The 12,301-nt window shown below is 31.2% G+C and overlaps 1 protein-coding gene across 6 annotated transcripts in view; it reads left to right on the forward strand.

Annotated features, from left to right (window-relative positions):
- The window catches only part of LOC115880206 (nucleosome-remodeling factor subunit NURF301), a 61,715-nt gene that overhangs the window by 28,289 nt on the left and 21,125 nt on the right, over nucleotides 1-12,301 (forward strand). For all 6 annotated transcript variants that reach the window (XM_030897350.1, XM_030897347.1, XM_030897345.1 and 3 more), the window contains 3 exons: nucleotides 367-630; nucleotides 2,401-2,662; nucleotides 6,721-6,935. In XM_030897350.1, the coding sequence (XP_030753210.1) occupies nucleotides 367-630; nucleotides 2,401-2,662; nucleotides 6,721-6,935 (741 nt within the window). The remainder of the gene's footprint in view (nucleotides 1-366; nucleotides 631-2,400; nucleotides 2,663-6,720; nucleotides 6,936-12,301) is intronic.

The following is a 12,301-nucleotide window of genomic DNA, read 5'->3' on the forward strand; positions in this document are numbered from 1 at the left end:
CAAGCCTATATCACTCTTCCTTATTAGGCTAACTGTCTGTACTTCAATGCTTAAAATAATCTGTCGCGACTGGTTAAATGTTAAAGTGTCAAACATTCTTTCAGTCAACGACGGATGATCGCGCGTTGCTTTGGAGCACAGTTTGAAATGTATCCACTTTAAGTATGATTTGATGGTCATCGGTTATCTTCGTTAAGGATAATACCGTCGATTTGTAGCACCATACTGCGTTATCTCTTGCTAGCTAGCAGAGACTAGCACAACGTGAAACGTCGTAATTGTATAAATTTAAAAATGAAGATAGTGTCAGTTCAACACATGCGAGTTTTTTCATAATTTACAATTGTTTTATTACTACATTTTCAGGTTATTACTAACCAAATTGTCGTGAACAATCCCAACTTGGCTCAGCAATTGGCTACCGGTAAGGTACAGGTTGCCACAATAAACGGACAGCAAGTACTTATTCGGCCTACAGGCAACAACCAAGCTCAGGTTGTGGCTCAGTTGACACCTGGCAATATAACCCAGGCCATCCAACAAGCTACTCCTATAGTACAGGCGCAACAGCAAACCACGCCTCTTAGGAATATTGTGCCTGCTAATAATCAAGTTACGTCTCCAACGCAGGTGAGTAATAATTTATTCTGTACTAGTTTATTCAAATACATGATGACCCAGTATTCCAAAAGAGCTCTATATCAAGTTTCTGGTTTGAAATTTTTGCTCCAAATCTTTTTTTTTAATATGCAGGTATGGTAGCGCACATTTTATAAATAGTTTTTTCAATACACAGTTCGTGTTTTCATTATACATATATAGTCTATCCAACGACAAGATCCTTGACAGTGATAGATGTGTCTGTCATTTTAGTTTCAAAGTAGTTTTCAAACAAGAACAAAACACCACATACCATAAAAATATAGAAAAGAACTATGTATTTCTTTATTATTATATTTATCAATATAACTTATGTACGAATACAAATTTGAAATATTCAACAGGAATAAATAAAACAAAACTATTTTATTAATAATAACACTTACCGAATTTTTTACCTTAAAGGTTGATTAATCAACTTTAATCTTATTTTTTTTAAACCAGTGCCTTTTTACATCATTTTTCTGCAGTACTAAAATCCATTATTTACCTATCGTGTGATGTCGTTATTTTACAGCTACTCTAGTTTTTAATATATGTTTAGTACGATCCTTGTACCATATACGAGATGCACTTATCTATGACGAGATGGTATACAAACTTTATTGATGGTAACTTTATTGTTGTGTAAGTCTTTCTGCCTGGGCATCGAGTATTAACTATAAACTGTGCTCTGGGTCTACAGTTCAAACAAGAACAAAACACCACATACCATAAAAATATAGAAAAGAACTATGTATTTCTTTATTATTATATTTATCAATATAACTTATGTACGAATACAAATTTGAAATATTCAACAGGAATAAATAAAACAACATAAATAAAACAAAACTATTTTATTAATAATAACACTTACCGAATTTTTTACCTTAAAGGTTGATTAATCAACTTTAATCTTATTTTTTTTTAAACCAGTGCCTTTTTACATCATTTTTCTGCAGTACTAAAATCCATTATTTACCTATCATGTGATGTCGTTATTTTACAGCTACTCTAGTTTTTAATATATGTTTAGTACGATCCTTGTACCATATACGAGATGCACTTATCTATGACGAGATGGTATACAAACTTTATTGATGGTAACTTTATTGGTATGTAAGTCTTTCTGCCTGGGCACCGAGTATTAACTATAAACTGTGCTCTGGGTCTACAGTTAATTTTCCCTCGATTTTTCCTCCATTTGACTTCAAAAGACACAAAAAACACGTAAAAACACGAATCAAAATGTATCATCTTCGAAAACGCTACGAAAAGGGTATTTGACATAAGTTGACACAAAATTATAACCTATAATTTGGCAAGACTTTGACAAGCCTCAAAAATCTAAAGGCGAATTCATACGCATCGGCGTCCGTTTATCGTTCATCGTTCTGTCAAACCAATAAAATTGAAATATGATATGTCATTTTTGAAATAAACCAATAAAACTGGTTTAAACCAACAAGAGACAACGCATGACGGATTTATATTTAAACCCATCCATAGTTAACTTAAAAAATATTAGAAACTTTTTTTAGTAAAACAAATAGATTGGTATGGACGTCATCTGCTTTTCTTCTGTCATCGTCTGTCGAAATTTTACCTGAGAAAAAAAACAGAGTATAGCTAGTGTCCATATATTCTATAAAAAAGATTGAAATGAAAATCACAAACCTGATGTAAAGCTTTTTGAGAACTAAGTCAGAGTACACTACAAGTGTGTCAATTCTAAATATCTGCTACTTAAATTTTCAGGTTACTCCTCCAACTCCACAACTAGCCAAAACTGTCAAAACTCCACAGAAAGCAGCTCAGCCTGACACGCAAATCGACAAAGCTACAATGGATCATCTATTAGCTGGTCAGCCTGCTGGAACGGTCATCAAATGCGTTACTGCGCAAGTCATACAGACTCAACAAGGTCCGAGAATCGTTCTCCAAGGATTACAAGGAGCCGATTTTACTCCTCAGCAGTTGGCAGCTGTTCAACAGCAAGTCAAACAACAGTTGCTAAAAGGTATACTTGATGAGATTTATTTAGTAATTCAAGTCATTTCCAAACACTCCAAAGAATAATTTTGATAAAGGTATTGTTGAGAAATACAGTAATATACAGGGTGTCCCAGAAATAAGTGCAGGCATTTTAAGGGGTGGTAGATCTCGATAAAAGAAACATATTTTGTCTTTATCGTTTTTCAAATAAGTCCAAAATAATGGAGTTATTTTACTTTTAAAATTTCAAAAAAAAATGTTTTTGCTAAAATTTTCAGAACCACTGGATCTTTTCTGGATTTTCTTTTTTGTAAATTTAATCTAATAACTATGTTGCCATATTATCAAGAAATTATGTTTTTAACTAAAAACTAAAAAAAAAAATACAAAAAATTTTTCAAAAAATTTCGAATTTTCCAAAAAAAAATTTTTTTTGCGAAAAAAACCTCATAGGCGTGTTTCTGGGGTTGAACTGTACTACCAGTTAAAATTCTTGCACTTATTTCTGGGACACCCTGTATAATTTGATCATATAATAAAGAAAAAGGTTTTGCAAAACTAGTTTTCTTTATTTATCAGATCTTCCACTTCAATTTGTTAATTTTGTCAATCAAATAAACTTTTAGTTAAGGATTAAGCTTGACCGGCACAGCATTGCGCACTTTTACATATTTTCTTTTAATCAAAATATTTTAGGAAACAAAAATAAATTAATTATAAATATACAGTTATTATTTACATCAATAAAACTCGCCTTCTTAACAGCACTTAAGGGACATAAAGGGCCATAACTACCGCTTTCCCGTTCAAAATATTCTAATAAAGTTGCGATGAGTTTTTTACGACTATTAAGCTACCTTGTACACTCGTACTAAAAGAGGTTATAAAAAGAACAATGTTCGATCGCAAGGTCTGCTAGTAAACATTTTTAAGCTTAAATTATTACAACACTATTAACTAACCTAACTAAACAAAACTAAAGTGTCAAAACGAATGATAATGTCAGGAAATAAATAAAGAAATGTGACAACTTGACATTTTTTTACAGTAGAGCTACTACCCGAATCCCTAGCGGGAAATTTAAATTCCAGTTAGTCAGCCCGGCCCCGAGTATGTCCATGGTTGGCAACGATTTAAAAATCGCGCCCTCGATTACATAACTAAAAGTTTAATTGTATGGCAATAGTATGGAAATACTGTACAGTGTTGGCATTTTATTTTGTCCTACTTTTAACAGGCATCACCAAAAAAACTATTCATAACATAGACTTAAAATAAAATATAGACTGAGCATCTCATTCATAAATAGCTGGAACATGCGGTCAGACACTGTCTTGTTATTGTTGTGTTATTGTTTTAGGTTATAACGAGTGCGACACGAGCGATAGATAGGTTGTCTCTGTCGTAACGGTCGTTTCCTGACGACTCTGCCGAGAAACACAACACTGTCTTTCGTTTCTCAAGTACACCTGAACTCTCCGTATCATAGCCGGGTAATTTTTTATTTTAATGAAGCTATAATTAAATTAAAATATATCGTATTTAAACTTTTTATATTTTATTAAGATTTAGGACAGGTTTTTTAAATAAAACTTTAGAAAAAACAATTTAGAGTCCAAAAATGATAAAAATAATAAAATACAAGTTATAGAAGAAATTTTATAATCGAAATTAGGTAATTTTTGAAATTAATAATAAATTATTAATTTTAGTCAAACATTTACAACCCCTAATATTAATCAAAACATAAACCCTGTAAAGTGCAGTTAGAAAATGGACTGGTCCAAGAAGAGTCCAAGAGGGGAGGACGCATAATAAGAACATCTTTGACCTTTGAAAGACATTATCATTACTTAACGTGAAATTCCAATAATATTGACGCCTATACAGCAGTTATCCATGGTTCTATTTTGAAAAGTTGCACTAATGCATAATATTTTGGGCATAAAATAATACTAAATTACGTTATTTCTAAAATGTAGTTACTCGTATATGTATTGTCAAGACTTAAATATATGTCTTCTTGGGTTTATATCAAATTGGAAAAAGTAAGGAAGGTCACCGAAGTTCGATACCCTATTCCACAGATATAATAGAATCGGCGACAGGGAGAGAAAAAAAATATGATTGTTGTAATTTTTTTTCTGGTTAAGTGATGTCTTATTATGTAAATTAGAGAAAACATAAATCTGTTCCATTAAAGCAAGGAAGGTGATAGGAAGTGGATAAAATAAAAACTACATTTATTTAACTCGGTACTGTCTTTATTATACGGGGTGCGTCTCAAAAATGGCTCATCCCCATAATGTTTTTATATTTTCAAATAAAAAAAACAAGATTTAGTATGTTAGTATATGAAATAAATTAGGATTGATTGACGCATTCAATTGTTTTTGGTCACTTCCTGTTTCACCGGAAATGTCTATAACTTTTAATTTTTAAACGGCACCCTCGGTATATTTCTACTTTATTCGATAGAAAATGACACTCTGAATAGAATGACATATCATATGTCAACTTTTGACATTTTCGCATATGGTTTAATTGTAATTGTAACACGCGGTTCATAACGACAATTTGACTCGAAATACCAAGTGTGTGGTATCAATATATTCATAAAAAATGCTTTTTCCAAATATGCTAATGAGTCACCCTTGTTCCATTTGAAAAAATTGACATATGTATGATTAAAAATACGATTTGTACATCTTTTAACCGGCCTAGACAAGACACGAAACCTATTAGACGATCAAAACTATTTTTCCAAGGCTCCTTGATTAAAACTTGGTGGATTGAAAAAAACTGGATTGAAATTTAAAATAGGATATGTTTTTAAGCGACAATGTCAAAAGTTGGCATATGATATGTCATTCTATTCAGAGTGTCATTTTTTATCGAATAAAGTAGCAATATACCGAGGGTGCCTTTTAAAATCAAAGATGTAATCATTTCGGTGAAACAGGAAGAGACCAAAAACAATTGAATACGTCAATAAATCCTAATTTATGTCATATACCTACTAACATACAAATCTGTTTTTTATCTGAAAAAATAAAAAAAGTTATAGGGTTGAGCCACTTTTGAGACGACCCGGTATATTAAAAAATAATGTTTCATAATGTAATATCATTTTAAAATTCTTGTATGTTATTTTAGATTCTGAAGATAATTTTAGAATAAACCGGAATATATTTTTAATAAAAACATTATTAATTATTAACAGGGTTATAATTATGATTTTGTTACAATGTAAGTAAGTAAATAATGTAATGTAAAAGTAAAAATTCAGATTTTACATTTTACTAAAATATTATCTAAATAAGCGCCTTTCTACAACAACGCCACTGACTGCCAATGGGTAAATTGAGAGTTGCCTACCGGTCAAAAGTCGTTTCAAGACTTAAATGGATTATTTAAGTCAAATTTCTTGCAAATTTGGCACTGGCGAACCATATTTTATAGTTTTTGAACAGAAAAAGTCAATAAAATAAACACTTAAGGACTATAAGCTAAGAAAATGCGTTAATACAGCCGGGGATATAGCGGCAACAAAGCTTTACCGCACACGTGCGACACGTACTACAAGGTAATAAATGAATGAATAGGCTTCCTCGCCTCTAATCGGTGTTGTCATATTGTAAAGAACTTATCCTTATTAAACAGTATCCGACTTATAATGTAGTAGTATAAGGACTATTTAATACATCTATGGAATATTAAAACCTACTTTATTAAACTGTAGTATTAATATCTCAGTATATGTGTATAACAAGAAAAAAAATATTGATAATATTAAAGACGTGACAACATAGGCTGGATGAGGAAGGCTCGGTCGACTGTACCCAGAAGTAAACATGTGTACAAAAAAGGTTGTTTGTCCGCGTTGAGATGTAAATAGTGTAGTCTATATTTTATTTTAAGTCTATGATTCATAACTAATAACTACACATAATCTCAAGCGGTTCTAATATGTTAAAGAGCATATTTTGATGACATTTGAAGTACATTATTGGAACTTTACGCAATATATTTTAAATTTGGCAAACATTCAATATTACATCATTAGTTTTTCTTTGGTTTTAGCTCAAGCATCGACAGGTAGACAAGGAGTGCTCGGCCCTACCAAAATTTATCTTGCCGTTCAACCGAGTTCAAGCGACAATTCCAGCGAAGGCATCAACACAACAGTACCACCCTTGGCGCCGGTGCATTCTACCCCCGTCAAACAAGTATTCCAGCAAGCTGTCAAACAGCCGACTGTCACTCCGATAAAACAGACGCCTGTCACTCCAGTTCAGGTATGCAAAACGCCTAAAAACCCCAAGGTGATTGTGCAGTCTTTGCCTCAAGCATTATTTACTTGATTACTAATTATATTTGAGGGAAAATGTACGCCAACCGCAAAATAATTTATTAGAAGATTGACAAAAGTTGGTGGACGTTGAACTCTGAAAGCTTAATGTGTTTTAATACGTTGCTTTTTTTGGTTTGTTTTTATTTGTTTGCTGTAATCCTTTATATTGTTTGTTGTATATTTTTTTATAGATGTTTTTTCATTTTGTAATTTTGATCTAACCCGCGCCGCAACCCTCGTGAAGAAGGCCCGAGAGATCGAAGTATGACGTCACGATAGTAGTCTGGCTTATTGCGTAGTGGTATATGGTTTTCGCATGAATTTTAGTATTTATTTATCGTTTTCTGTGACATTATAATGAAATAACTGAAATTTATTAAAAGTTACCATTTATTTTTTATCATTATGGACAGGTAATGAAGAGCATACCCTAAAAAGCGTTAACAGTTAATATAATCAGAGTAAGTAAACCGACGAGTAGCGACAGTCCCGTTTTCAATTTTCTTTGCGACTGCGCGAAATAAGTAGGTTATCTGTCATGAAGAAGCGAAGTTGCCACTGTTGCCATTTATCAAATATCTCTATATACTTTATTTCAAGTATACCTCATGCAACGAATCGTTTTTTTAATTATTTATTGGCTGTAAGATATTTTATACATTCAAATTTAGAAATACGGATAAAACAAAACAAAAAAAATATGTATAAAACTTTATAATTAATTCCACTTCAAATTATGAGCAGTGTATACCATGTTTATAGGACCACTTCATAAGTTGAGCAGTTAAATACGTAGTCTATCTGTCAAACACGCCAAAAGAGAGAGAAAGAAAATTTGGTCCCACCACATCAAAAGAGCCGACGGTTTCTGTCGCTACTCGGCGATCTACTTACTCTGATAAATATAATATTCGTTGTAATAAAGAGTTTATAAATATAAAATCGGAGAATACACTTTTATCGGCAATGTTAGAAAATGGAGTTTACGTGATTTTTTAAAAAAATATCAAATCTATCTCAAACAGATTTTTATATATCTGCTAGAATTAATCATTTCTTAATTTAATTTTTTATTAAGTAACAGCCTCTTTGTAATCAAAAATGCTAAGTGGCACATTGCAGCTGCAAGTCAGAATACGTCGCCTTATTAGAGTTTACCAAAAATATAGAGGTTTTTTCGCGTATAATCATTTTAAACTGATTTTGAAAGTTGGCTGTATACAATTTTTAAATGAGTGTAGGAAACGCTAAACCTACTACTGCCAATTACGTGACTCGGACTACTTGTCAACAATAGTAATAATTATTAAATAATAATAAAATAACACATACAGTTAAGCCGCCTTGTATTTCACGAGGGCTGTGCCCACTTCTTTCATTAAACATTGCATTGATTGTCTCGACTTAACTATAAGTGATCTCATTGTTTAATACTTAAGATAATTCAATAAACTGATAGTAAATAATTGCCTTGTTTGTATTCTTTTAAATTTTGACGTAAAAAGAACTGGAAAAAGTACATAACTTAAAAAGTAGTTCAAATGTATCATTCTTATATTTCCTTTGAATTAGGTAAAATTTTTCTTAAATGCAATTCATATATGTTTTGCTTTGATTTTTGCATGATTCTTATAGAAGGGAACAATTTTAAGTTCTATTAACATGCACGATGGTAGCTAAAACTGAAAACTAAATCTCTTTAGTACATATCTATCAAAAGACTATGCTTAAAAATACTAAATCACTTCAAGTTTTCAATTCATACATTTTTCATCCTATACTTTTCTTCTTTATCTAAGTGAGTGTTCATGTAGTTTAGGAGAATGATATTTAGAATTATTTTTAAAAACAATTCTTTTTGAAGTATATAATTCTTAACGTGAATAATGGTAAGTAGTCCTAGTCACATATATTATGATAAATTTCTATCAAGAATTTACCTATTCTAGTAGTCTTAGCGGTTGCAGTTGTTTAAAAAATAGGGGGTTTTGTATAAAACTTTTCTACTTGACATTTCTCTGCAAAGTTATTTACTTTTACAGGGTGAGTCTTAAATAAGTGCAAATATCTTCAGGGCTGGTAGATCTCGATAAAAGAAACACATATTTTCTCTTTACCGTTTTTCAAATATGTCCAAAATAACTGAGATATTTTACTTTGAAAATTTAAAAAAAGTTGATTTTTAGCTTACGTTTTGAGAACCGCTGGATTTTTTCTGGGTTTTCTTTGTTGTAAATTTTAGTCTACTACCTATGTTACCATATTATGAGCCAAAAAATTAAAAAAAAATTCCAATTTTTTTTCAAAAAATTCCAATACTCCAAAATTTTTCGCGAAAAAACACCTCATAGACGTGTTTCTGGGGTTGAAACATACCATCCCTAAAATATTTGCACTTATTTAAGACTCACCCTGTATAGAGTAAACCAAAACACACCCAAGCCAAGAGTAAGCAACATAATGACAAATAAAAAGTGAAATTCTTGCAGTATCATTATGTCATATTTAAAATAAAAATATTTCTTGCCATATAACTGCTATTTGGTAAAATCTTCAGCTTTTAAATATAATGAAAAACTGAAAATAAAAAGTTTTTTATTTATAATTATTATGGAGCCGCCTGAAAATGCTTCTTTCCATTGTGTACTGGCGGTAAGATCTTTATCTAATAACTCACCGACACTAAACTAAGTCGCCAGTTGATATAGTTAGTTGTTTATTTGCCGTTTTGGGAAATCCAGCCCGGTTAGCTCGTCTGATGATGGGGGATAGGCCAGGAAACCGGTAACGAGAGAGTGGTTGATTTCCCCATAACGGCAAACAAACATAACTTTTTGTTATTTTCAGTTTTTAAATTTTTTTTTGGAAGCTGAAAGTTTTTACAAAATTTTTTTTAATGCTTTTTAATGTGATGAGATATAATTTTATAAAAATTAAAATGAAAAACAAAAAATCAATCTAGTTTTAATCGATGTTTTTCGTAAAAAATTAGACGACGCGTCCTGTCAATAAAAATTCTACACATTTTCAAGAAGCCAATGTGGAGTCTTTTGCGCGGACATACTCGTCAAGTCCACGTGGACTCTCTGCCGCTTGTATACAGGATGTCCCAATATTCCGTGGACATAGAACTACTACGAATTATTAACATCAAAATAAGTTCATTAGACACTATTTACCTCTCTCCAAAAGTGCTTCATTTGTCTGTTAATGGGAATCAAATTTCAAAAACTATCGGATATGGCATTTTTTACAAGAGACGAAAAATGTAGTAAATACTAGAGGAAACGTTTTACGAAAAGAAAATCTGTCGTCGGTGGAATTGGAAAATATTTACACTTAGTTTTCACCCTTCCCGTACTTTTTTTTTTTGATTTTTGTAAAAGTCAAATGTTAAAGCACTTAGCGAAACATAAATACCCAAAATCTTATTCAAATCGGAATAACGGTTCTTAAAATATCTGAAAAAATGTGTTTATTTTTTTAAAGTATGATGCCATCTAACGGACAAACGAAGCACTTTTGTATACAGGTAAAATTGTGTCCAATGAACTTATTTTGATTCCAAAAATACGTATTACTTCTATGTCCACAGAACTTTGGGACACCCTGTATAGGTAGTAGTGATCTATAAAATATACTGCTGTTTATTTCAATGCGTTTTTTAGTAAATTGATCGTACTCCAATATTGTGTCCGCATTCTTGATTTTTTTTTATAGATACAGGTCCAGTAGACATACTTGACTCTTTTTCCGTATATTTTTATCGATTTTAAATAACACTGTTAAAAAGAAAAGCCCTCTGTAATTTATTTTTGAAATCAGGAAAAAATATGCAATTTAATACACTTCTAATATACAAAGTATCCAATTTAAAAAAAAATAGTTTATACCAAAAAAATATAAATATAATATTTTTATTTTATTTTTGTTTTAATATAGTTTTTTTTAATAATTATAGTTCTGATAGCTCCAAATACTGTATCCAAAAAAAAAACTAAAACCCTATAATTTGATTTTTAATGAATGTTCTATGTCAAAATATTAAACAATAGACATGTTCACTAATTTCTAATTTTAATGAATTTGGTTACCTACATATAAGTAAAAAAACATGGCACTCAAAATTTTTCTTAAAAACTATAATTTTCTCACATAAACGCAAAACAAAATTGAGAAATGCAGCAAGGCTAGAAAAAGGTTCCCGGCTCGAAGCTACCTGTTTTTGACGTCACTGCTTTGATCGATCGATGGCGTCCGTACGATCGTGCACTTGCCGCATTGTTTTTACAGACGTTCGCGAAGGTGTATTGTTTATTTTCATTGTTTTGGTGTTTTGAAGAAGTAAAATGAGTTCAAATAAGTGGTGTTTTGTCCCTGGGTGTATAATTACTTCAAAAAATAATCCACAGAAGGTTAAATCGTTACTTTGTGCCCCTTGCTTTTAATTCTTATTTTCTAGTTTTAAGTCCATTTAATTTTAAGCTTGTTTTTAAAAAGTTTTTTTTATCAATTTTTTCACTTGTAAATTTTTCGCTTAATATGGGTCCTATAGGGTGCCCAGTTTAAAAAGTCGGTTAAATGGAAGCAAAGTTGCGTATTTGTGTGCCCAAAAATAATCTATGTCTATTTTATTTTAAATCCATACCGTTACGTAGATACAAGGCGAAAAAGAAAAAATGAACATTTTTGAAAAACCACCATATTTTCTTTATTATTGGAGCTAAGGTAATCAAAATTTCAATATATGGACAAGGCAACATGTTAATTTTAAAAATGATATCAAGAAAAACCTAGGCCTTCTATGTTGCGCACGGCCGAGGTCAGCTTTTATTTTTCTTATGAGCGCCATATCTAAATTTGGCATTTTAAAAATCCTTATTAAAAATGTTTTCAACCATGTATTTCAATATGGCGCCCATAGGAAAAGAAAAAGTGCACTTCGGCCATGCGCAACATAGTAAGCCTAGACTTTTTTGAACATGATTTTTAAAATTTCCATATTGCCTTACCCCTATGTTAAAATTTTGATTATATAGCTCCAATAATAAAGAAAATATGGTGGTGTTTAGAAAGTGCACATTTTTCTTTTTCTCCCTGTATTTACGTAACGCCATATGAATATTTAATAAAATAGACCTAGATTTTTTTGGGCACACAAAAACGCAACTTTTCTTCTATTTAACCGATCTTGTAACTTTAACGGTCTTCAAGATCCCCATTATTCCTCATGTAGGTACCTCATTTTAAACTGGACACCATGTATACGTGTGCGAATTTTCAGGTCAACACAATTAAAATTTAAAATCT

The sequence above is a fragment of the Sitophilus oryzae genome, unplaced genomic scaffold, assembly GCF_002938485.1.
Source record: "Sitophilus oryzae breed Bouriz unplaced genomic scaffold, Soryzae_2.0 scaffold_1620_pilon_pilon, whole genome shotgun sequence".
Taxonomy (NCBI): domain Eukaryota; kingdom Metazoa; phylum Arthropoda; class Insecta; order Coleoptera; family Curculionidae; genus Sitophilus; species Sitophilus oryzae.